At 38.4% G+C, this 27,891-nt stretch overlaps 1 protein-coding gene across 1 annotated transcript in view; it reads right to left on the reverse strand.

Moving 5' to 3' along the window:
• Nucleotides 1-26,810, reverse strand: part of LOC114660048 (V-type proton ATPase subunit S1-like) — a 65,051-nt gene extending 38,241 nt beyond the window's left edge. The window contains exons 1-5 of the mRNA XM_028812567.2: nt 26,642-26,810; nt 19,881-20,007; nt 19,727-19,795; nt 15,783-15,976; nt 2,802-2,842 (exon numbers count right to left, since the gene is read on the reverse strand). Coding sequence (XP_028668400.1) covers nt 2,802-2,842; nt 15,783-15,976; nt 19,727-19,795; nt 19,881-20,007; nt 26,642-26,745 — 535 coding nt within the window. The 5' untranslated portion in view covers nt 26,746-26,810. The remainder of the gene's footprint in view (nt 1-2,801; nt 2,843-15,782; nt 15,977-19,726; nt 19,796-19,880; nt 20,008-26,641) is intronic.
• Nucleotides 26,811-27,891: the final 1,081 nt, after the last annotated feature.

Here is a 27,891-nt window from a genome sequence, read left to right on the forward strand (position 1 = left end):
TCCTTTATAGAAAGTGTATGAGAGGTGGAAAAAAATAATGGAGATCTTTTGTAGAAAGTAAGGAAGTTATACTATTTAGGTGGCATGTTGAGTGCAGATGGAGGTGAAGACACAGCAGTGATAGTCAAGTTGAGTGGTGCAGAAAACCACATTCTGATTTTTAAACGAGTCTCTCTGGCATTGAATGGAAAAATTTATGAAAAAACATGGAGGAGCAGTGTGGTCTATGCAAGTGAGGCATGGGTGAGGATAGGTGAAAATGGAGAAATGATAGAAAGAAGTGAGATAAGAATGATCAGAAACAGCACCTCATGCTGTTTAAGGAGTGGTGGCTCTGAGGCTAGGGATCTGCACTGGCAATCGGAAGGGTGCCAGTTTGAATCCCATAAATGCCAAAAGAGGCTCTGCACTCTTGGGCCCTTGAGCAAGGCCCTTAACCCGCAATTGCTGAGCGCTTTGAGTAGTGAGAAAAGCGCTATATAAATACAAAGAAGTATTCAGTTGTGGGGGTCGAACATAGGGCCAGTGTATTACAGAGCACCCTTTACTACAGATGTAGCAATGGGAGTTTTCCTTTAACTACATTAGTGAAGAAGAATGTTTTGTAATCCTAAGGCAATGCTGCTACTGTTTCAGGGAGGGCAGGAAGCTGAGTGGTGGGCATCACTTTGAGCAAATTCTTGAACAAACACAAATAGTGTTGTGACCTGGTTTTACTTAGAGATGGAACAAGTGTGATGGGATGGACAAGTGTGACACAGCTGAGAGACAGTGAGAGCCCATTACTATGTAAGGCATCATGCAATAAGAAACCCCAAATGGCCACGGTACCAAAAGGAGATCACTACCTGAAGAGGGCGCACTGTAATCTGAAATTCCCAAAGTTTGAGTCCTGTTGGTGTTGTCTCAGGAAGGATGAACAGCTCAGAGGGGTTGTCACCTTCAGTGACTTCCTCATCAAAGACAGGAGATGATAGATTTTGTGCTGAGGAGAAATAGAGTAAGGTGGACTTGAGCCTGTGGATCAAAAGTCAGAGGCTGACTGGGTGAAGGAGTGCACCAAAATGAAGAAGGAAGATAAAGAAGACATTGTTATAAGTGGAGGGAGATGAAATGAAAAGAATGAGTCTTACCCTAAAGGGTCCTCAGGACCACAGAGTGTGGTTGAGGGCAACCGACCAAACTGTGTAAACCCAGAAAATGGCCAAAAATCAGTGATGATGATTTTGATCTGTCTCTCCTTTATATTCTGTTTTTTTTTTTCCCCTTGTGAGCTGTTGTCATAAAAATGTAGCCTGAATCTCCTTGTCATCATTCTGGGTGTGGGATGTATGCAGGAATGCTTTCTGATTATTTAATGGTAAAGTGTTAGCAGGCGTGTTAGAAGGAATACATTTGTTTCCTGGATTACTTCAGCAGTCTTTTCACTAGGGGAAAGATTATATTGTACTCGAAACAAAATAAAAGCAAGGTGAGCTTGATGTAAGTTAAAAGTAAGAACAGCTGAGCCTTAGAGAGGAGTAATTATCAGTTGGAGGCAGCATACTGTGATGAGAGGAGCCCCACTGTAGCTGCTTTGGGTGATTTATTCATCTCGTTAAATTTTCGATTCACTTGTAATCATCCCTCGCTTGAAGGAATGCATTAGTTATACAGGGAATAAAAAGAATATTTGTGCATTTATTTTGTAGCTGGCACTTTTATTTGGGAATTATAAGAAAATGTGCTGCTGCTCTCCATGTGATTAACCTAATTTGATTGTCACAAAGGCAGAGTGACAAAAGAGTAACAGAGAGCAGGAGCACTACTATCTGGAAATGTGAAACCCTGAAGGTGCTTATGCAGCGCTCTACAGTCCACTTTGAAGATGGCACAACACTTTGAAGAAGAAGGAAAAAAAAAAGGAAACATCTCCTGAATAATTTTAATTAGTGTAGCAAAGAAAGACATTCACAAAGAACAAGGATAATACATTGGACTTATTATTTGTAAAGCTAACCTACACTAGGAAACTAACACTGAAAGTCAGATAATTAGCTCTAGTACATAATAATAATCGATCTGTCATTTTTTAACAAAGAAAGAAAAAATCATTGGGGGTTAAATTTAAGTTTCATTTAATGTGTTCTATTAGAAATATCCATTGTGCAAAGGCCATTCAAGTAGAAAGTCAAGTTGTTCTTACCATTCAAGCCTTTATAAGGATCTGAGCATTTAAGTACTATGATCTGCGGTCACAAGCAGTAAAAAGCAGCCCTGTGAAATGCCAGGATGGAGCACTGTGATAATTATAAGTTGTTTTGTGAAAGTGCTGGCTATGAATGATGCCATATCAAACAAAGACTGATTGATTGACTCTGAAGCTGCTGTGCACTTCTTCTGAGTCATGTGCACTGAACAAACACTTCAGCTGTAAAGTGCTTTTTGCTAACACACTGCCGGTTAGGAACAAATTCAAAGCACCCCTTACTGTCATTTGATTAAGCATAAGTGATTTGCGATTGATTTTTGCAATGAGCTAGTCAACTACAACCAAATCTTGACAACCTGTCCATGCCCAAGCAGAAATGAGGATAAATAAAAAAAAAAGCATCATACTGTCACACATTCTTCTTAACAGACCTCAGTGTCGCAGATCTCACATATATTGATTTTACTTTTCTGCACAGAGTGCCATCATGGGAATAATGGCACTGAGTAAATCACACCAATTAGAATGGCATTTCTTATTTTAGATTGTAAAAGAATAGTGAATTATGGCCATGGCACTTTAAATTAAGGTGTGATTGATTTGGACTCACCATTTTTTGCTAGGGCGTCTGCATTTAAAACAGGAGCAATGCTGAAAGAAAATACAAAGAATTTAAAATCTTGAAGTAATGCTTGATTTTGAAAATAAAAAGGTAAAAAAATATACCATGGAGGTAACAGCCACTTGTAAACGTATCAATGCATTGGATTAAATTATAATGTGCTGTAAGAGAGTGTATGCAGTGAGAAACGAGGCAGTCCATGTGCTTTACACTGCAGTAAATATGCTATAGAGCGAGAAAACACCTTAAAAGAATGAAAATGTCCAGTTAGAAGCCCCCAAACCTCCTACTGGTGCACAATCTGAGATTTTTGACTGTCGTTATTTGCATCCAACGTGTGATAGTCAATACAGAAACAGCAATCAACTTACAATATAAGCCATCAAAATATTCGGAGGACAAAATTAATTTGAGGCTTTAAACATCTATGGTGCATATACAGACAAATGTAAAGTCAACTGATGGGTGATATAAAACTAACTACATCATAAAAGGAGATAAAAATTCTTTGACGTAATTAAATGGCACAAGTTTTGTATTGATTATATGTGGACTCCATTAGCATTCCTTGGCTAAAAGAAAATAAATGGCCTTCTTTTATACTGCCATTAAACAAAAAAGAGCAGAAGCTTTGTGACTATGATTTAATATGCACATACAGTGTATATTCATTAAGTAACTTTATCCTAATAAATATATTGTTCTTTCATTAACTCTGTATTATCATTTTGTGTTTCAAGTGTAGAGCTGTTGACTTCTAATTTTGTGCTTTAAATATTTTAAAGCTGAGAAAACTTATCAATGTTAATAATAGTCGTCATGAAATTTCTGTTGATTCTGAAGAAATGGCTTGATTTCTATTTAATTTCTAATTAACAGTTTTCAGAGGAATTCTGTTTTTATAGTTTAATTATTCATTTATTTTTACAGTACTAGGGTGTTGAACCTTGTTAGACATTATGGATGTAATGAGAAGTCAAGCAAAATGACCTTTTATTGGCTAACTAAAAAGATTACAATATGTAAGCTTTCAAGATAACTCAGGCCCCTTCTTCAGGCAAGATACATACCTTACCGTATATTCTAGCAAATACGTCCGCAGTCTGGATTTCAGCATATAGGAATTTACAAGCAATTTAAATAATAGGCATAACTCATTTATATAGTACACCAGTAAGATCAAAAAGTCATGGCAATTAGTTGTCATGGTCTCACATCCTTGCTTTATGCAGGCATTAACAATTTATACAACCTATTAAAGGGAAAGACATTATTTTCTTAATAAACAGAAAGACAAATACACTTAATATATTGTGCTATTTGAATACCAATGTATAATTTTGTATGGCAAAAAAACAGTCAAATATAGACTAGAAGTGGTTCGTGTGTTAATGCACAGCATACTGAGAATTACTGAGCGACTGCAAATAAACCGGGAGATGCAAAACAAGTAATTACAAAGTCAGGATAGGCAAAATATCCGAAGTGGATATCGCAAGAAACTAGCAACTAAGAACCAAACAACAAGATGAGAAGTCAAAAGCAACAACAAAGTTGAAACCAAATCTCCTTGCATTTCAAAGTAACTATACCTATACTAAAGAATTTTATGAAGGAGTTTTTAACCCCCAAGGGAAGGGCATACTTTAGACACCGCCATACGTATATCATAGGCACCCTCGACATCAGAAATGCGACACTTGTAGTAATCATGTGATGGATCAAACAGGTGTCACGTAAACAATGAAATACAAGAAAGGAAAAATAAAAACTTTTTCAAAGATGAAAAGAAACAAAATGCAAGCTTCAGAAACATAATCTCAATAATAAAAAACTGCTATAAAGACTAGAATATATGCGAAAACAAATTAATATCATGTCAGGAAGACATTATCAAGTAGGAGTGCGACAGACAGAAACGAAATTTGTGATATCAATAGCTATATTAATTAATGATAGACATATTTTGCAGAAATACTCTTAGACATCTTCTAAGAAGGTTAGTTTTAAACTCCGTACTCATAAATATCTGTAAATAAAGGGTTTACAGCATATCTTTTACATAATCCTGTCAGAGATTTGATTAAAAGAAAATTTCAAAAATTCAGATTAAAAAAATCATGCGTTTCGATTTCATATTACTTCACCTCAAACACAGATTTTCTCTCTCTAAAATACTACTACAAAAACCTTTTTCTTTTCTGTGGCTTAAGCTCTATCTAAAAATGAGGTGAGTTTTGAAACATCTCATACATAAACGTAGTGTACAGTCTGCATTGTTATTCATTTATTTTCACTTCACTTTCACACTGCTTATCCTGGTAACAGCATGCTAAGCTGAACAGCTCAAGCAGAAGTGCAAATAGAGGAGTGTGGACCCACAAATAGCCTCACTGCTCCCCATTGCTCTTCTTTCAAAAGGGAGTGGTGTTAGGTAATCCAGCTGACTGACATATATCACTATGGGGCCAAAAAAAAATGTTCTTGCATAACCATATCCAAACAGCTTGTTGTGTCCAGGGGATTCACATTCTCAGCAGCTTCTTCCAGCTCCTCAGGGGGAATTCCTAGATGTTCCCAGGCCAGTCAAGATACATAATTATTCCAACTTGCCCTTAGTTGTAACAAAGATGATAAATTGTTCCTCAACGTTATGTATTTGCATAGAAAACAGCCAGAAAATCTCTTATCAAATATTTTCACTTTTTTACTAACAGCTTTCCATAGTCATGTGGTGAGATATTTGCATAAGAAATTAAGAAATGAAAGTAATTATTCACTGTTTAACAGAGAAATGAAAAACAAAGCACATACAAATTAAATGTCTTCTTACACCACAGAATATATCTCGCTAGATCATATTTATGTTTTCAACAATGCAAATTAAAGCAAAAAACTGAAAAAATGCAGCAAACCCCTTATTGACAGTATTGGGTATAAAGTGGCAATGCTGTGTGACTTGCAAGACACTTCCCATTTGATGTTTGAGTGTTTCCTAGAAACCTTTCTCCTTCCATATATCAATGAAACAGCAACATCACCATAACTGCCAGATACTGTATGTCCAATGTTTGTAGCTCAAATTGGCCTAACCTCTGAAGGGCAATAATTGCACTGCTGTAGGAAATTAGTGACAGATTCCTGTTTTGCCCCATGAGGCACATCAAATATATGTAGGAAATGGTGTGTAGATGTAAGTAAAAGAATTGATTGATTGATGTTAATCAATCAGTTAATTAATTATCAGGTTTGCTTTTGGCAATGCCAGTAATTAATAAAATAAATTGGTAAGGCTCCCACTTTTTTTTCCTTACTTTTCTTTGTATGAGAGGCTTCTGACCACTAAACTTACACCAAGGTAAATGAAGCCCACTAATACAGTTTATTGATAAACACACAGATTATAGAAATATGATAACTGCATATATATCAACACAAACGTCAGGACACAAGGCCAATGAGAAAGACAAACATATAACACAGAAGAGGCTGGCTGTTTACTGACTATTTAGAGTTCTAGTTTATCTTGGCACAGATACCAAATCTTTAAGGATGGTACCCAATGATGTGTCTAGTTGAGTGTTGTTGCTTTGGGTTCAGGTGGATGAATCTTCTTGCATTGGAAAGCACTCTTTGCCTTTGTCAATAAGGGTGGCATGGTGTTTTCCTCAGCTCACCGATAGGCTCATTGCTGTGCATTCTTCAATTTCATGTGGAAATGTCTTACTTTTTCTGACACAGGAGTGTGGGTTCTGAAGTTCCCTTCTTGAAATAATGGTTATTTTTGGTCTTCTCAGGCTGGGCTCAGTCAGTGAAATGGAGTTGGGCCTGACAGAGTGGATCTTAGAGCTGGTTCAGGGCCTCCAGGTCCAAGACTCTTTGCAGAGTAGCTTCCTGGCCAAAGTAATTCTGTGAGCTTTTTACCCTGCAGAGAGTGGCTGGCTTCTCATCCCAAAGAGAGAAAATTGTTAGCTCATCAGCTGACGAACCGATCATCAGCTTTCAGCCCCAAAATAGAGACAGAAGAAATGAATGCAGCAAGTTTTGAACAAAGGAGTAAGCTCTGATGATTGGAGCAAAGTCTCTCCCAGTTGTAGATCCAGTGCCTACTGTCACAGGAGGCTGGGGAACAGACCCAGCCAGGATGCCTGGAAGGACTGGGAGGTGGCATATACGTTCTGCCATGAGGGGGCAACTGCCCTGGATCTGGAGAGGACCATGGAAGAGGAGCAAGGAGGCTCAAGCCCATTGGGGCCCGTGGCCACTGCCGGGGGCGCCCCGAACCTCATGGAGGACGGGAAACATTCACTTCCGCCACTCCCGGAAAGATGGAAGAAGAGCCGACACCCGGAGTGCTTCTGGGTGAAAGAGCAGCACTTCTGCCACACCAGGAAGTGCTACCGGAAGAGCATCATCAAGCACCTGGAGCACGTCCGGGTGAACATACAGTCTGGGAGCTAGAGTCGGGAGTGGGAGCAGGATGAAGCTCCCATGGAGAGAGGAAGAGGCGGCCCACAGACAGTGTGAGAAAGGCCCGTATTAGGGGTGATTGGTGCTGGGAGCACTGTGTGCTGTGTGGGACTATGTTAAATAAACGTGTGTTTTTTATAGAGATGTGGTCTCAGTCTGGTGGTGTCCGGGCATATCTCACAATACTTATAGATACTTTATTTTCTTCATCACATCCAGCCAGAGTTCAGTTTTCAGTTACAAGCCTAAAATGAACTTCCATTTGAGCATTGTTTTGTCTGAAAGAGTCTCTGCAGAGGTGTTAGCTCAACTCTGATTTATGCCTTTGTTATCAGGGCTCACCAGTTCAGCCATTCAGTCTGGAATGCATGTGGATGGGGCAGCTGAACTTCTGAATCCCTGTTAAATCTGCTGTCTTAGAAGGCCTTGTGTGCCACTAAAGTCTGGTAAAATGGGTAATGTCCACTTAATCCTACACTGCACCCTCACTGGAAACAAGCATTTATTTCTTTATTCCTTACTATAGTACACCTTCATCTACTCTCACTATTGACTTGCACCACACTCTTTTGTACTATATTTCTACATTCTTTATAGATCCTAAAACCTGGAACATTTTTTCTGCAGTATATGTTGGCTATTGTATTTACTTGACCCTGTTTCATTGGATCTGTGAAGCCTTATCACTAGAACTGCATTATGCTATGAGGTTTCTTAACACATTCAGGACCCCGCAACGGGGCGGCACACCAAAGTGTGCCTGCCACGACTGTGGAGGACTGCTTCTCCATTGCTGAGACAACCATAGGTTCACAGTGCAGCAGCATACCGCCGCAGAAACAACTATGAGCCGATCAAGATCACGATATACACGGCTGTCACCGATGGGTGATGCAAGGGACAGGGAACAGTATAACTTGGCCACTGACCTGGCTCCGACTATGCCCATATGCTGTGTCTGTGTATAGGAGAATGTTAGCTCTCATTGCAATGAATAACTCTGCTGTTCCTGTTTCAAGTTGAATAAAGCTGGTTTTGCTAAAGTAATGAGACTCAGCCTCGTGTTTTGGGGTGCAAGACAGGGACTCAGACATCACAATGCTAATACAGACTACCTGAATCTGTTGCTTGAGGTAATGTTTCATGTTTATTGGTGTTCTAGTGCAGCCGACTGTGACTGCAGGTTTTTGTCTCAAACCATTTTTTATCTTAAGTGGACTCCTACCTCAATTAAGGAAGCCATTATATAGGAAGGAAGGAAGCCTTTATTGTCATTTTACCACTACAATAAGCTACATCTGTAAATGGTGCAAGTACAACAATGACAAATAAATAATATAAAAAGCACACATCCTATGACAAATCAATGCATACACCTAAATAAAAAAGGGATGGTAATTATTATCCACTAAAGTAATCATCGTACATACAGTGGAAAAAAAAATATGCTAGTTTTTTTATGTTTTATTACAATGATCTGGACATTACAAGCAGTTTATACTATATTTTTACGGAATGAAGCAGGGATCTATATGTGTTAGATGGGTAGTACTAGGGTGTTGTACCGTGTTAGCCATTATGAATGTAGAGAAAAGCCAACCAAATGACACCTTTTATTGGCTAACTAAAAAGATTACAATATGCAAGCTTTCGAGGCAACTCAGGCCCCTTAGATGGGTAAAAATTCATTATTTTTCCTTTTAAACATTCTTTTTTTGTTGTTTAATGTTCTGGTTATTTAGACAGTGTCACACATGTGAGCATGGGAGGCAGTCTATGGGCTTAACTAAAGGTAAAACGCCAGGTCAGGGGTTAATGATGTGCACTAATGTCTCTTCTCCCTCATCTGCAGAACCCCAGAAGGGAAGACTAGCTAAAGCCTAACCAACTTCCACTTCCCTCTCCAGCCCAAACCTTCCCATTGACCACACTTTCACTTCTGCCCTGCTGGACCCTCCTCTTCCTTCCCATTGCCTATAAAGCCAGTCAATTGCCTCCTCCAGTCAGTTCCATACTGGACTCAGTCTTTTGAGATTACTCTACAGAACTATTGACTAACACTAATGACAATATACAGGGTGGATCTTCAAATCTTTTTCTTTTTTCGGTGTTCTCTTATACAACAGTTATTTACCAATAAGCACAAAAATGGGTAACACTGAAGTAGTTTCTCATATGCACTGGTTTCTGCTCTGGCCAACATTAATGTTAGTTTTCAGATACAATTAAGAAAGCAAACTCCAGAGAAAAAGTGAAAAGTGTTTACAAGAAAATCTAGTAATATGCCATAATTTCCTATAATTGTAAATATGACACTACTGCACTTTTCTAAATGCAAGATAAAAGGAAAAACATGGATCAGCAAATTAGCCAATGAAATCAATTAATAGTAACAATGAGAAACTGAGTAGAACAAAAGCCTGGGGGACACTCAGGACTGAACATTGAGAGCCATTGATATAGAGAACAAAAGGGGTGCATCTGTTAGTTATCATTTTTACCATCAGTAAGCATTTTTGTTTCAGGCTTTGATCTTTGACCCAGTCTTGCCAGCTGCTCAGCTCTACTGGTTTGTTTATCAATAACCTACAAGGACAAGAGAGCTGCTCACTGATCACATGCAGTGCTTCTGTAATTTACTGTGTATTTAACAAATGTAATCAACAACTATAATACCTTTACTATACTATGACCCTGTTCACACTGAAATTCCAAGCCAGTACTGTCAGAATTATTTGGCTCTGGACAGCAATTTCAAAAGGCTCTATTTTTGGGGGTTAAGATATTTGGTTAGTGTGGATAAAAGGCGAAAATGGAGACTAATATCTGTCTTTTTTTTTTTGGCCAAAGAAGCGTTTCTCTGTGTGTTCTTTTTACATATTTACTTTAAGTGTTTGGATTTGTTTTATTTTCTATTTGGGGGCTAATCTAGTGAAGCATGTTGATGAAGGGTGGCAAAAATTAAAGATGCACCCCGTATAGCATAAAATAATGATGAACAAAATGAAATTGAAAATAGGAGCATTTAAATCAACACAAATTACTATCGAGGTAATGTCTTCCATATTTGTTGATATGTGCAGATATCTCTTCCTTGAGTTTGCTTTAATCAAAGTACTAGTTACATCTCTTTAACAGTAATTATTGTTCTTAGATTCAGATTATAATTCATTACTACTGTTAATGGAAAAGAAAATGTTGACTATAATTAACCTATACTTTATTTTTATCGTGAATTGGCATCCCTTGCAGTCAGCGCTTCTGCAAAGCATGCAAATGGCAATGCTGTGTCTGAGAGGTACAGAAAGTCCCAGCTCTTGTGGAAAGGGTATGGGACTGGCACTCTGCATAGAATGTTGTACAGAGTAAATGATAAGAAAGTTTTCTTAAAGAAAAGGCAGCCTGGGACCTTTATTATTGACAATGTTCACTCAGCTCTTCTGAGAAAATTGTCTACATTTTAGTGAATTTATGATTCTGTTTATGCCTGATGGATGCATGAGTGCTTATTTTATTAAAATAACAAGGTTCTAATTACTAAATTGTTAACAGTGACATATTCACATTATTTAAATTAACAAGAGCAGACCAAGCAGGGACTTTAGGAGGACTGCACTGTCATTTGAGTTAATAGAGAAGTAACATTAGATCATTCAAACAGTATTTTTCAATATCTGGGATGCTCAAGAAGGACTGAAGTGTAAATAGCAGTATATTTTACTAATTATGCTTGATTTTAAATACAATTTTTAAAACATTTTTATAAACATGATGGTGGAATTAATGGTTTCTGTGTATTTCGTTCAGAAGATCAATGATCAACTCTGTGCAGCAATTAGGAGCCGACTAAACAACGTCCACGCTGGCTGACAGTCCAAAGGATACAAAGCGTCTGTCTGCATGCCTCACTTCAGACTCTCCGCTCAGGCTAATGATTCCTAAAAATTGGATTTTTTTTACTATTTCTTTTTTGCTTTATGTGTGACTGTTTCTTGGTTATATCCTTACCCTTTTTCTCACTGCTCACATCTTATTTTTCCAGTCATTTTTGTTCCTATATTAATGACGTTTGTATTTTATAATTGTAATTGGTCACTCACTGTATTACTAGGGGGCTTTGCCCCCTGCTCACTTCGCCAGCCACTTCACGTCTCTGCCGCTTGCATATATGGATTTCACTTTCACCAAACAACAAATCTTTTAATTCTCGCGGATACACCTCTTCATTGGGAAGAAACACTACTTTTCCCTGATGGCAACATGAATTAGATGATCTACAAGTCTCTGACTTAAAGTTTAAATCTGAACAATATATTTGATCTCCTTTTGCTGTTCCGTTATTTCACCAAGTAATAATTTGCGCTAATGCGACCTTTACTATCATTTTTCTGAGTCTTTCGAATTTTAGTACTTTCATTATTTCTAAACTGCTCTGGATGTGTATCGTGCCAACGTTTTGGAAACCTCTTTACAACATTCTACTTTGTCGTCTATTCTTTATCTTTTATTTCTGGCCCCGGGTGTAGTTAAATCTCTTGGCACAAAGTCTCGTCTCGTGGTACTTGAAAGTATCTCTCTGAAAAAGTCATGTCTCGTCCTAAAAAGGGACTATCTTGAATGTGGGAGTCTATGATTCTTACAATTAGGTTGTGCTATCTATTTATTTGTATACATTTTATGCATGAGGGAAGATATAAATGACGGCTCCACTAAGTGTTTTTTACCACTTGTATTAAAATGGCTCATGAAACGATTAACAGTAAGGAATTCCACTTTAAAATTTCACAAGAGCATCAGTGTTTTTCACTCATTCATCTTTTAATTTGCACAAGATGGCAGCACACATACATACAATGTCTCCAGTAATTCCCTGACGGTGGTGCACTCTAATTGTTATTTGAAGCATTTTGCTTATGTTGGAAACTCAGTTCCTCATGTATGTATGTATTTCTTATGATTATCAGACTCTGTTGAACTTTGGCACAAAATGCAAAAACCTATTATTCAGCTTACAGATCTGAACTTTAAACTCTGTTCTCTTCTTAAAGCCCATGATGCAGCATTTAAATCTGGCAAGAAGAAGGCACTGAGAGCAGCCAGGAGCAAGTTCAAAGCTGACATCAAAACTATAAAATGCAAGGAGAAAACTCTTTCCCCAACACCATAAAACCACAGGGCATGGGGCAACGCGTTCAGGGAGTCACAGACTATAACAGTGAAGTCTCCTGTGCAGCAACCCTTCCTTGATGAGCTTTTCACCTTCTGTTCTGAATCAAACAACTCATAAATAGCAACACAAATAGCTCTTCCATGTGAAGTTCTTAAGCTGTCCTTAAATGAACTAAGAAGATCTCCAGTGTGAAGGAACAGTCACAAATCTGCATGTCCATGCTCTATCCAAGGCACTGATCAGGTGCTGGACATATCCTATGCCATCTTCAGTATGCCCCCAGCTTGAGTTACAGTGCCCACATGCTTCAAGACAGCCACAGCCATCATTATGTCTGAATGACTACCAGCTTGTGCCACCAGTCCCTACTATCATGAAGTTCTTGAAGCACTTCATCATGGCACAGATCAAGTCCAGAATGCCTGAAACACAGGATTTGCACCGTTTTGCCTAGCACAGAAGGACATACCACCCACAGATATCCATATAGCATTAACCTGCTTTTACAAAAGAAACATGAGATTGCTGGTTATTGTCTTTAGCTCCATATTCAAAACCAACATCATGGAACTAGCAGTAAAGCCCAGTGCACTTGGACTGAACACCACCCGGTGTAACTGGATTGAGGACTTCCTGACTGGTAGACTTCAGACTGTCAGGTTTGCTGAAGACACATGGAACTGTGTCATTTCGAACAACGGAGTACTTAAAGGCTGTATGCTAGGCCTATGGCTGACTTCCATGTTTACACATCATTGTGCTACCAAACAGGAAACAAACTCCTTGGTCAGGTTTACTGATGACACAACAGAAGTGGGTCTTGATACCAACAGCAACTAGAAAACTATGGAGAGCAGCATAAACAGCTTACTGAATATTATAATAACAACAACTTGATATGCAAATCTAAGAAGCTGATTGTGCACTTTAGGAGTCTTGCAGAGCATCGTGCACCAAAAAGAAGGTCCTGGAGCTGTGAGACAGCAGCATCAAGCAGTTTATTAACAAGCATATAAATATAAATTTCCAATTAAAAAATAAAATATGTGTAAAATATATTTTAAAAAGGCATACCTACATGATCATATCTTAAAATACGTAATAAAATACATTAGGGATAAAACAACATGTAAATTATAGCTTCCTTTGCATATTACTATTAACATTCCAAAATACAAGAATGTACTTCTTTATATACTTTCAAATACTAGAGGCATTGTAGAAACTATTATATTTTGAAATATACTGCAAATACAACTTATATTGTTCTATCTATTTTCTAGTTTATATTTTAAGATGTTATTTTTGTATATTGCAGTATATTTTTATAATATTAACTTGGTATTGATCCAACTTGCCTGAATTTCAAGACGGCATCTCATAATTTGACTCAGAAGTGTGTATGGCCCACACCTGTCTGAATGCACTCCCGACAATGTCTAGTCATTCTCCTGATGAGATGGAGGATGGTGTTCTGAGAGATCTCCTTCCAGATCTGGATCAGGGCATCAATGACCTCCTGGACAGTGCAAAACATAACTTCCCAGAGGTTCTCAATTGGCTTCAGGTCTGGGGAATGTGTGGGTCAGGCAATGGCATCAATTCCTTCATCATCCAGGAACTGCCTACACACTCTGGCCACATGAGGTTGGGCATTGTCCTGCACCAGGGGGAAACCCAGGGCCTACTGCACCAGCATAAGGTCTGAAAATGGCTCTGAGGATTTCATCCTGGTACCTAACAGCAGTCAGGGTACCGTTGCATAGGACATGGAGATCTGTGCCTCCCTAGACCATCACTGACCCACAGCCAAACCAGTCATGCTGGATGATATTTCAGGCTGCATAACGTTCACCATGGAATCTCCAGGCTCTCTCGCGTCTGTTACATGTGCTCATTGTGAACCTGCTCTCATCTGTGAAGAGAACGGGGAGCCAATGGCAGAGCTAACAATTGTGATATTCTCTGCTGAATGGTAATTGAGCTGCATGGTGAGCAGAGGACCATCATGAAGTCTGTTTCTGACAATTTGGCCAGAAACATGCACACCTGTAGCCTGCTGGAGGCAATTTTGTAGGGTTCTGGCACTGCACCTCCTGTTCCTCCTCACACAAAAGGAGAAGATGCCAGTCCTGCTGTTGGGTTGATGCCTTTCTACAGCCCTGTCCAGCTTTCCTTGTGTAACGGACAATCTCCTGGTATCTCCTCCATGCTGTTCAGACTGTGCTGGGAGACACAGCAAATCTTGTGACGGTATGTATGGATGTGCAATCCTGAAGGAGCTGGACTACCTCTGAAACCTGAATTGGCTGCAGATACTGTCTCGCTCTACCAGTAGTGACAAGGACACTAACAAAATGCAAAACTAGAGAAGAATTAGTCAAAAAGAATAAGGAGAGAGAAATTGTCTGCAGCCACCAACTTCAAAACCATTCCCATTTAGGCAGTGGACTTGCTGTTGCCCCTCCAGCGCACCTGTTGTCACTTTCATTTGCACCAAAGCATTTGAAGTTGATTCACAATCTCTGGTGCTTCCTAACTGGACAAATTGAAATCCCTGAAGCTTAACTAACTTGGTGTTAGACTGTGATGATTAAGCATTCCCTTACTTTTTTGAGCAGTATACAGTATTTTATATTAAACTCAAAGATATGTCCGCATACATTTTGGCTATATCATTTTTATTTTTTGTAAGGTAATATTTGCTGGGATACAACCATAGAAGGGCAAAATTAGACAGTCAGTTGTATTTGATGTGGAAGCAGGTTATCATCTATAAGAAAAATAGCTCTCTTCACAAGAATGAGTGAATATAAGTGCTAGTAAGCATTTACAGTAATTACTTAAAATGAATTTACAAGGCAAACAAGGGCACAATTCAAAGTAATAACGTACAGCATAAGAGTATTCAACACACGTCTGTGTTAAGGGAGCAGATTGATGTAAATAGAGCAGAAAATGATAGCAATGTTCAAGATGAGCCTTATTTGCTTTGCTTAAAGGTATACATGAGGTATACTTAATATTTTGCACACAATTCCCTCATGTTAGTGTATCTTTGTTACATACAAAATATGTGAGATATATCTTATTTTAGTATAATTGTCAGTTGTGTTCTGAAATGTAAAATCTCAGAAATGAAAAAATGGCTGTGAATTTGGAGGAAGAGTGTCAAATTTTGCTCATTAATAGCCACAATCTTGTGGTTAATACTTAACAGAGATATTGTTTATGCTTTTATGCTACCTATTATTGCATTTAAAAAACAGCATTTGTCAGCACCACATATCAAAATATGTGTGGGTACCTATTAACAAGTGAAGCTTTACCTCCCAGTAGCTGGCAGCTTGATGATGAACAAGCTGGGTTTGGTTAAATTCGCTTCAAAGGTCTTAACAGGAAATTGCTCCACATTAAAGATTTGCCATTCAGCTTCTTCTTGCAAGTACTGGGGCAGTTTTGCTGCAGCCCTCCAGTTTACGGCTGGTAAAATCAGGTGTGAAGCAGATGACTCAATCTCCTTCTGTGAATGGAAAACAAAGGAGATATCACTGGCAGAAGGTGACATGTTTGAGCAAGGAGTATTTAGCAGACAAAATTACTAGAACACACAGTGTGTTTCTGTGCTGCATTTGAAGTCTAAACATAAGATAACTTTCTCAAATCCACTTAGGTTAAAGGTCGTGAGCTTTTTTTGAGACCCCTCAGAAACAAAACTGTATTAGCTAAGCCATTGTGAAATGGGGTTATCTTGTAAATAGAACTGAAAAAAGAGAAGTCAGTGCTTGGTGAAAGATATCTGTAAAATAAAAAGGACACTTTACATATTATTTAAAAGAATAAGATGGCAGAAACAAATAATAACAACAGAAAGATACTGTATATCATCATAACAATACAAGAGTTAAAAATATAAGACTGAAGACGGATCAAACAGAAAAGTTGTCAATTTATGTTTAAAAGAACATTGAGATAAAGAGTTCCATGACACTGAGTGATGTGTTACTCCAGGAAGAGTGTTTGGTCTGCAGGACCATTGGATGTACAGTACTTAATGAGGGGAGCAAGATGTGATGGAGTTAGTTTATAAAACTCTAAAAGTAATGAGCACAAGTTTATATTCGATATTTGAAGAACCAGGCAGCCAGTGCAAATGTTAAAGAACAGGAGTGGTGTGTTCTGAGTGTGTGAGAACACTTAGAAGCACATTTTAGAGTATTTAAACAGGGAGTTACAATAGTCAGGATGAGAAATAATGAAAGAATGCTCAACTGTTTCTGCATCTCTCCTATTGGGTAACCAGCAAAGCTAAGCACTATTGTGAAGATGATAATACGTTTTTTGGTAAGTGAGCCAATGTGAGACTCAGTAGTAAGTGATGAATCAAAATGGATACGTAAATTACACACAACTTCCACTGAAACAGTACACCATGGGTATTAATGATGAATACTGAAATCTTGAAGGCTTGGGACAGCTAATGACACTTAAAACTTATCTACATCCAGTTTAATAAGATTAATTAATTAATGTTTAATTCAGAAATATCACAGCAGTTATCCACTTTACAAATTCTTTTTATAATTTTGAGCATTTCAATCATGTCATCTATTAGTTTCAGTTTGTTTAAATTGAAGAGGTTCAGCTCGTTCAATCTCTCCTCATAGCTCACTTCATAGCCAAATGTTTGTGGACATCTGACCATCACACCTACAGTATATATGAGCTTGTTGGGCATCCCATTGCAAAACCATTGGTATTAAAATGAAGTTCTCCTGCTTTGCAACTGTGGCAGCCTCCACTCTTCTGGGAAGGCTTTCTACCAGATTTTGGAGTGTATCTATGGGAATTTGTGCCCATTCAGCTAAAACAGCATTTGTGAGTTCATTTACTAATATTGGATGAGAAGAGCTGGCTCGCAATCAGCAATTTCAATTCATCCCAAAGGTGTTTAACAGAGTTGAGGTCAGGGCTCTTGTGCAGGCCATTCGAGTCCATCTACACCAAACTATTTTCATAGACATGGCTTTGTGTATAAGGGAACAGAAAAGGTTCTTCCCCAAACTGTTGCCACAAAATGGGAAGAGCAGAATTGTCTAAAATGTTGTATTCTATAGCATTAGCAATGCCTTTCACTGGAATCCAGTTGAATAACCCAACTCCTGAACAGCAGGCCATTATTCTTCCTCCACCAAGCTTTACAGTAGGCACTATGCAGTCCAGAAGGTGGTCTTTACCCGGCAGCCACCAAACACAGATTCATCCATCAGACTGCCAGATAGTGAAGTGTGATTCATCACTTCAGAGAACACATTTCCACTGTTCCAGAGTCCAATGGCTTTTGACCACACATGGAATTGCACATAGTGATCTTAGGCTGTTTGTGGCCAAGGAAACTCATTTCATGAAGCTCCCAATGTGCAGTTCTTGTACTGATGTTACTTCCAGAGGCAGTTTGGTACTCTGTTCTGAAAGATGCAGCAGAGGACAGGCGATTTTTACACATGCAGTTCAGCACTTGGCATCTTTGCTCTGTGAGTTTGCATGGTCTACCCCTTTGAGGCTGAGCTGTTGTTGCTCCCACACTCTTAAAAATAAAGGTGCCAGAGTAGTTCTTCAGAGCGTTGCCACAGGGGAACCAATTTTGGTTCCCAAATGACCCATCCACATCAAAGTTCCAGGAAGAACCTTTATTTATTTGGATCCATAACAGGATCTATAGAGTAAATAACAATGAAAAGTTTGTAACAGATTTGTGAAATACAGATAGGTCATGATTTGAAACGGACTCTTGCTTACAAGTTTTCTTAATCTGTTAGTGTTCTACTAGGTATGGACATGGATATGTTCATGGACCCCGTGATCATCAGAGGTGACTGTGTGCAGAGGGTGCAGACCTATAAATACCTGGGAGTGCAGCTGGATGATAAATTGGACTGGACTGCCAATACTGATTCTCTGTGCAAGAAAGGACAGAGCCGCCTGTACTTCCTTAGAAGACTGGCATCCTTCAACATCTGCAGTAAGATGCTGCAGATGTTCTATCAGATGGTTGTGGCGAGTGCCCTCTTCTACGCAGTGGTGTGCTGGGGAGGCAGCATTAAGAAGAAGGATGCCTCACGCCTGGACAAACTGGTGAGGAAGGCAGGCTCTATTGTTGGCATAGAGCTGGACGGTTTGACATCCGTAGCAGAGCAACGGGCACTCAGCAGGCTCCTATCAATTATGGAGAATCCACTACATCCATTAAACAGTGTCATCTCCAGACAGAAGAGCAGTTTCAGTGACAGACTGCTGTCACTGTCCTGCTCCACTGATAGACTGAGAAGATCATTCCTCCCCCAAACTATGCGACTCTTCAATTCCACCAGAGGGGGTAAACGTTGAACATTATTCAAGTTATTGTCTGTTTTTTACCTGCATTTTTTATTACTCTTTAATTTAATATTTTTGCTGCTGGAGTATGTGAATTTCCCCCTGGGATTAATAAAGTATCTATCTATCTATCTATCTATCTATCTATCTATCTATCTATCTATCTATCTATCTATCTATCTATCTATCTATCTATCTATCTATCTATCTATCTATCTATCTATCTATCTATCTATCTATCTATCTATCTATCTAGGTATTTATGAGGAACCACACAACCCAGTAAAGAAGAATAGAGTGCTAGTAATGAACCAGTATTCTGTAAGACTGCAGACTCTTCCACTTCGTAATAATAGCACTAGATGTGACAAAAATGGCACCCTAAGACAATGTCATGTTTAAAGTCAGTGAGATCTTCAGTATGACCCAATCTAGTGCCAATGTTTGACAATGGAGATTGCATGGGTAGATGCTTGATTTTCTGAGCCTGTGAAATGTCTGAACTCAATAAATTGGAGGATTTCCACATAATTTTGTAACTTTCAGTCTGGGAATCAGCCTAGTCACTGTAATATGGACTTAGAAATTGAACACAGTGCTTCAGATCAGGTCTCACCAGTGTGTTATATAGCTTAAGCATAAACTCCCTTGACTTGCACTCTGCAACTTGCTTTTATTCTTAAACATCATCTGCATTGTTTTACATACTGTACAACATCATTATGTGACTAGCAGATGCACTACAGCAAGCCCTTATCACCCGTGGTCTAAAGTGTTACCCCATAGTCAATGACAAAGTTGACTTCTTGTCTAAATGATAACAAGAAAAAACCCCTAAAATTTCTTGAATTGTGTGCCATGTTGCATTGCCCGTAATTTGCTAAAGGGAGATACTTGCCTGTAAGTTCTGAAATGGTCCTGCATTTCCCTCATGTGTGGCATAGCTGATAAAGTCTTCAAGGATTAGCTGCAAAATGAAGAACAAGCAAATGTCAGAGTCATTCTAACAGCCCAAGAAGATAACAGCCAGATTTCATGCCATTTGATTGGACCTGATCTTGGAGAAACAGCACAATATTCCTGTTATTCTGTTTAAAAAGAGGCTGCAAAACATCTTTCAGCTCATCTTCTGTGGTAATGTGGCCTTCATAAGTGTAGGCTTGGTGTTGCCAGACAGAACTGAAAGAAACAAATTACACATAAAAGAGAATTATTTTCTAAGTAAGCAGTACAAAAAATGTAAAGCAATGCAGCTGTATTTTGCAAAAATACAATTTAAATAGATTTCTGAACAAGAAAAAATAAAAATGCATTGGCCAAGATCTTTGTGAAATAATTCATGTAATAGTGATTTGTTTATCCAAAGTATATTGTGCACTGTATACTGCATAAATAACGATGAGTTTAGTGTGCATTGGATTAAGTAGTTTAAGAAAATTAGGTCAAGGGTTAGAGCAAAGCAAGTTGTAGAAGGATGAGGTTAACTGTGGATAGCTCATCTTATATGCCAATTAATTATCATTATTCAATACAGTGGGTATGTTTTACGGCTTTGTGAGGATTAGAAATGAAAACCGATAGTAAGGTAAGAAATAAGTAAGTTTTAAGTAAGTGTGTGTTTCATATCATGCATGATGATACTTTAAGCGTTCCAATCACAATTGGATGCATGATCAAAGCATAAAACTGTCATTTTTATTTTGAATATTTGGGTGAAAGCTTAGATGGACCTGATGTACCCTTCTGTAAAGGAGGCACTTAGAGGTAAGTCGGGCAGGATGAACAGAATTTTAAAATGCCAGACTGTGACATTATAACATGGTATGATTCAGAGGAAGAAGTATTGCAATGAAATATGGAAATCCTCTACTAGGAATTTGGAAACAAGGAAGAACATGACTTTATATAATTTATGATTCTCAAAGTACGCACATAAATTATAAATCTCTCTCTCACAGTAATACAGTGCATCCGGAAAGTATTCACAGCGCATCACTTTTTCCACATTTTGTTATGTTACAGCCTTATTCCAAAATGGATTAAATTCATTTTTTTCCTCAGAATTCTACACACAACACCCCATAATGACAACATGAAAAAAATTACTTGTGATTTTTGCAAATTTATTAAAAATAAAAAAACTGAGAAATCACATAAGTATTCACAGCCTTTGCTCAATACTTTGTCGATGCACCTTTGACAGCAATTACAGCCTCAAGTCTTTTTGAATATGATGCCACAAGCTTGGCACACCTATCCTTGGCCAGTTTTGCCCATTCCTCTTTACAGCACCTCTCAAGCTCCATCAGGTTGGATGGGAAGCGTCGGTGCACAGCCATTTTAAGATCTCTCCAGAGATGTTCAATCAGATTCAAGTCTGGGCTCTGGCTGGGCCACTCAAGGACATTCACAGAGTTGTCCTGAAGCCACTCCTTTGATATCTTGGCTGTGTCCTTAGGGTCGTTGTCCTGCTGTAAGATGAATTGTCGCCCCATTCTGAGGTCAAGAACGCTCTGGAGCAGGTTTTCAACCAGGATGTCTCTGTACATTGCTGCAGTCATCTTTCCTTTTATCCTGACTAGTCTCCCAGTCCCTGCCGCTGAAAAACATCCCCACAGCATGATGCTGCCACCACCATGCTTCACTGTAGGGATGGTATTGGCCTGGTGATGAGTGGTGCCTGGTTTCCTCCAAACATGACGCCTGGCATTCACACCAAAGAGTTCAATCTTTGTTTCATCAGACCAGAGAATTTTCTTTCTCATGGTCTGAAAGTCCTTCAGGTGCCTTTTGGCAAACTCCAGGTGGGCTGCCATGTGCCTTTTACTAAGGAGTGGCTTCCGTCTGGCCACTCTACTATACAGGCCCGATTGGTGGATTGCTGCAGAGATGGTTGTCCTTCTGGAAGGTTCTCCTCTCTCCACAGAGGACCCCTGGAGCTCTGACAAAGTGACCATCGGGTTCTTGGTCACCTCCCTGACTAAAGCCCTTCTCCCCCGATCGCTCAGTTTAGATGGCCGGCCAGCTCTAGGAAGAGTCCTGGTGGTTTCGAACTTCTTCCACTTACGGATGATGGAGGCCACTGTGCTCATTGGGACCTTCAAAGCAGCAGAAATTTTTCTGTAACCTTCCCCAGATTTGTGCGTCGAGACAATCTTGTCTCGGAGGTCTACAGACAATTCCTTTGACTTCATGCTTGGTTTGTGCTCTGACATGAACTGTCAACTGTGGGACTTTATATAGACAGGTGTGTGCCTTTCCAAATCATGTCCTGTCAACTGAATTTACCACAGGTGGACTCCAATTAAGCTGCAGAAACATCTCAAGGATGATCAGGGGATGATCAATTTTGAGCTTCATGGCAAAGGCTGTGAATACTTATGTACATGTGCTTTGTCAATTTTTTTATTTTTAATAAATTTGCAAGAATCTCAAATAAACTTTTTTCACATTGTCATTATGGGGTGTTCTGTGTAGAATTCTGAGGAAAAAAATGAATTTAATCCATTTTGGAATAAGGCTGTAACATAACAAAATCTGGAAAAAGTGATGCGTTGGGAATACTTTCCGGATGCAAATATAATATATACATACACACAATATATAATATATATATACACAATATATAATGTAGACATATATGTAATGTATATATTGTACATATATATTGCACTCAATGTGTAATGCTATATTCATTGTCTGGTTTTCTGTGCTGTTCTTATGATACTCTCATCAGTAGTTTGTGAGAGACACTCAAATATGGATTTCATTGTAGTTTATTCACATGACAAGAAACTTGAACTTGACCTTTGTTAGCAGTGCCATAGCTGTCAAGTTAAAGCTTTTTAAAGCACAGAGGTTGAGATCATGTTCATGTGATGCTTGACCTTCCCTTGTCAGCTTAATTACCATATAAAGACATTACGAGATTCATTCTTTGGAAGCGACAAAATCTTTCAGCTAATGTACACTAGAAGATTTTTTTATTGTATTCAAAAAAATTATGAACGCATTGTTACAACAGTTTTTTTTTTATTATTTTGGCCAGTTCCTCCTGAATCACTTGTACAAGAAAACCTATTTTTGGCACTCTGAACCTGAAAACCCATCATTTGCAGGCCAATTTTAGATTATATTTTGTACAGGAAGTTATACTCTTAGGATAAAAAGTAAAGCAATAGGTGTCTTCAACAAATATGGTCAGAAGGACTTGAAGTTGTGCATAACACATCAACTGGCCCCAACTGTTAAGCCCCTAAGAGGGGTCATAGTTCTTCCTTTCCAAAATCCTTGAAAAAAATGGGAATCAGTAACAGAGGTGCTCCGGTTTCCTCCCACAGTCCAAAGACATGCAGGTTAGGTGGATTGGCGATTCTAAATTGGCTCTAGTGTGTGTTTGGTGTTTGTGTGTGTCCTGCGGTGGGTTGGCACCCTGCCCGGGATTGGTTCCTGCCTTGTGCCCTGTGTTGGCTGGGATTGGCTCCAGCAGACCCCTGTGACCCTGTGTTTGGATTCAGCGGGTTGGAAAATGGATGGATGGATGGATGGATGGATGGATGGATGGATGGATGGATGGATTCTTTAACGGTAGCTTCTAAGAGCTTCTCCCAGAAGGTTAAAAAAATTACAAACTTCAAACATTAGTATGTGGGGGGTATCGTTTTATACAATTTTAAAGCCATTGATTACAAATATAATGTTATTTTTGATTGATGACCCTTTACTAGGGATCTAGCCCTCTATGGACCTCTATCAGAGGGTGAAAAATGACACGTTTCTAATAGAATCAAGAATATTTAGACTTTAGATATTTATATTGAAGCACATATTTTAATATCTCAAATATGTGAGGCAACTATTCTTGTTAATTATATACTTCTACCTCATGAAGTAAATCATTCAATTTCTTATGAGCACTCCAAATTAGAGCGACTTACGTAAATTCAAACTTTTTTTCTTTTTATTTGATATCCATTTATTATCGAACAAGCATAATGCAATTCAGTATCATGGAGGGGTTGGACAGAGTGTAATTGTTTTGAAGAGCTGACTCACGCCCACAAACCAACACACACTCATAGTGGCTGATATAGTACCACCGACTTACTGAATTTGCCCGTCTTTGGTAGGGTAGAAAGAAAACCTGGAACACCTGCAGTAACAATAGTGCAGACACAGGGCTAATGTGCAATCTCCATGGAGGTAGTGGCTTGATAATAAGGTCCTAGGTGTGTTAGGCAGCAGCACTAACCACTGCACCATCTTGATGACCTTTGACTAGAACATATGAAGTGGAGGTGACAGACTCCAGAGTACAAACATAAGAATTAGCAGGTCCTATGGATGTACAATTAGGTGTGTAAGGAGACTCATTTTAGGATCACAGTTACACTGAAATGTAAATCTGTTGATGTTCAGGTGCCTCTTGAAAGAACCTGTATTGATAAAGTATAATGAGATATCTTAGACATCTTTCTGCATCTTGACTTTTGTCCTGGATATCAGAAGCCACAGTGGAAAAAATCAATTTTATTTGAGTTGACATTTTCATCTATTCTTGGTCTCTAGTTTAAATTTTGCTCTCCATTACATGGGAGGTTTTGTACTTTCTAATCACTTGTGTTCAACGTATTATGGTTTTCTTTGTAAGTCACCTTGGCTGAATATGTCTGTTAATAATGAATGATAAAACAAACACAATAATGCCAGAGGATCTATACTGTCCCCTGGATTAACTTTTAATTTACCAGATCTGTTCTATGAAGATTCACACTGCTTGGGCCTTAAAACTCTTCTTAAAACCCTGTAACTCATCTAATAATTCAAGCAACTTCTGACACTATTTGGAAATATAGTTAATACAAGATTTAAAATTTAAAGTGCTTCTCTGGGCACTGCTGCTTCATGACACCACCAGAGATCAGGGTGTCAGTCTGGTCTATGTCTGTGTTCAGACTGCTCCGTTTCCCTTTCTCTACATTTTTTTTTCATGTATCAAAAAATGCAAGCTAACGTCTAAAGTGTGTGTGGGAGTGATTGCGCCATGCAATGAATCACATCAGGGTTAGGAGCCTGCCTAGTGTGTGATACTTCTCAATTTTAAAAATCACAGACAAGAAACAGACATAAAGTAATCTGGGAAAGATAAACTTTAAACTTGAGTACAATTTGAAAACATTTTTTGCAATTTTAGACTGTGTTGTACTTTCAAAGCAACTTTTATCCCAATGTAAGACTCAGAGTTAATAATTACCTCCATAGTAGGCTGCTTACAACAGCTTCTCCTAGGACATAAGGCACTTTAACCTGCCTGGAACAGCTACAATCCACTTGGAACTGGACTGACTCTACTGTTGCCAAAACAGGCAGAGCAGAGATTTCCCCAACAGAGAGTGCACAGAGCTGTTGTGAAAACATAGTGTTTTCTATGTGGGCCTGGCCACACATTTTAAGGTAAATGCTGTGATGTTTCCCTAATAATGCATCTTAAGCTAACTTTAATCTAATGCACCCTGCTTTTACACAAATAATAAAGTTCTTACAACAGCAATTAAACTAAACATTTCCATCTATCCATCAATTTTAAAACATATTGAATCTAATTACATGGCCAAGAAGGGCCAGAGTATCTCTCCAGCATGCAAGGAAGGAGAAGTTCTTCTGTGGTGCTAGATCATGCACACAGGTCCATGTGCTGCTCTGTACATTTATGACTGCAAGTCCCACATTTCAAGCACTATGTGATGAATGAACATAATGCCCATAGCTGGTTATGGCCTTTACCAGGCGCTAAAGCAGCCCAGAATTGAAAAAAGATGGTTTAATAAATAGACTAATGGATGGATGAATGGATTAAGAAGCTGCATATCTTTAACTATACAGTATATAAAGCTTGTTAAACATACCTAGAGAATGTCTATCTATCTATCTATCTATCTATCTATCTATCTATCTATCTATCTATCTATCTATCTATCTATCTATCTATCTATCTATCTATCTATCTATCTATCTATCTAATGTGTAATCATACTAGTCCAAATGGCTTTAGATAAATAATGTTAAATATTATCTATCTATCTATCTGTGTTATGTGTAACCATACTAGTCCAAATGGCTTTAGATATTTAGATAAATAATGTTAAATATTATCTATCTATCTATCTATCTATCTATCTATCTATCTATCTATCTATCTATCTATCTATCTATCTATCTATCTATCTATCTATCTATCTATCTATCTATCTATCTATCTATCTATCTATCTATCTATCTAATGTGTAATCATACTAGTCCAAATGGCTTTAGATAAATAATGTTAAATATTATCTATCTATCTATCTGTGTTATGTGTAACCATACTAGTCCAAATGGCTTTAGATATTTAGATAAATAATGTTAAATATTATCTATCTATCTATCTATCTATCTATCTATCTATCTATCTATCTATCTATCTATCTATCTATCTATCTATCTATCTATCTATCTATCTATCTATCTATCTATCTATCTATCTATCTATCTATCTATGTTATGTGCAATCATACTAGCCCAAATGGCTTAGATCTATCTATGTAATGCACATATACTTTATTAAGGCTGTAACCTGCCACAAACATTGAGACCATTTCAGAATGGATGGCTTTTTTTTCAGTTCGTATTCATGCTTTTGTTTGATGCTCTCATGAATCTGCCTCAAATAACACAGGAGGAACTAGATAGCTCTCCTCCAAGCTTACTTTCACAGAGTTTTCTAACCCTTTCCCACTAACACTGCATTCTCCTCAAGCAGTTAGCCTAAACTCACCTTTCTAAGGACCAGATTAGAAGAGGAATTTGCTCCACGGCGCATGACACCTTCCAAAGTGTGGTTCCAAAAACACAGATGAAGATTGCCTTCCACATTCTCATTTGGTACCCCCCTCCGAGCAGCAACTGTTAAACTTTGTGGCAGGACATGACAAAGGCTTTCTTGATTTATAAGAGGAGACCCGCTGTACTGGTTTTATGTTCAGGGCTTACAGTAAACAAGCAGCTTTTGACCTTTTGTGAACTAAACCAGTTGTTGCCTGCTCTGCTGTTCAATGCTATCAACTTGAAAATCTGCATTAAAAAGCTAAACATTATAACTCTTACAGTCCAAAAATGTGTTTTGGAATGACACGTGTATCTCAGGTAAAGACAATAATTTTAAGTACCAGGTGAAATATTAATATTCTGGTTTATCTTTTCAGAGCACACTTTATTTTGGCTGCTTTAATGCAATGTTGAAAGCGACAGTGATTTAACAATAATAATTTTAAGGAGCTGCTTTGGAGGTTGTGCATTCACAACAGGCAGTACTAATTAATCTTCATTTAGTTAAAAAATGGGGATTTCACTGTATTAATCTGACGGTAATGTAGTCATGTTCTTCATTTGCAATGCAAACAGGATCTATCTGGCAGACAACAAGTCTAAAGGAAATGTAATCAACCTGGAAGAAAAGTGCAAATTATTGACCGTGTCTCTCCACCACATCCCCATTAAGTATTCATCATTTTTTAAAATGTCACATTTAGAGTATGAAAGCAGGGTGTTTTTTGAAGGAGTTCATGTTGTATATTAAAGTTAGAATGGTGAATAGTGCTGCCGACTCATGGGCCCTTTAGCTCTGTCAGTATGGAGTTGGTAGGTTCGGACAAGTCTGCTTGGATTTTCTGTACTGACTTTGGATGCCTTGCACTTTTTAAAGTAAAGTACACTGTGGTAGCCTAGTGTCCCATTTCAACTCAAGCTCTGTCTTGTCCTCATTGGGTTCTGAAGTGAATGCAGGCCACCACAACCCTGCAATGGAATAACTGAGACATTTTTCAGAAGGTGAAATGGTGGCACAGTGTGTTGCCTAAGAGCTGCAGGTGCAGTTGGTTAATCCAAATCCTTGTGAGGTTTCTTCCATATCCTAGTGGTCTGCATATTAGTTTATTTGATAGCAAGTGTGAGTGAATGTGTGTAAGAGAAGGCCCTGCAATGGACTAGTGCAGCGTTTCTCAACCTTTAAGTATTTGCGACCCGAGT

Source organism: Erpetoichthys calabaricus, chromosome 1 (assembly GCF_900747795.2).
Source record: "Erpetoichthys calabaricus chromosome 1, fErpCal1.3, whole genome shotgun sequence".
Lineage (NCBI taxonomy): Eukaryota > Metazoa > Chordata > Cladistia > Polypteriformes > Polypteridae > Erpetoichthys > Erpetoichthys calabaricus.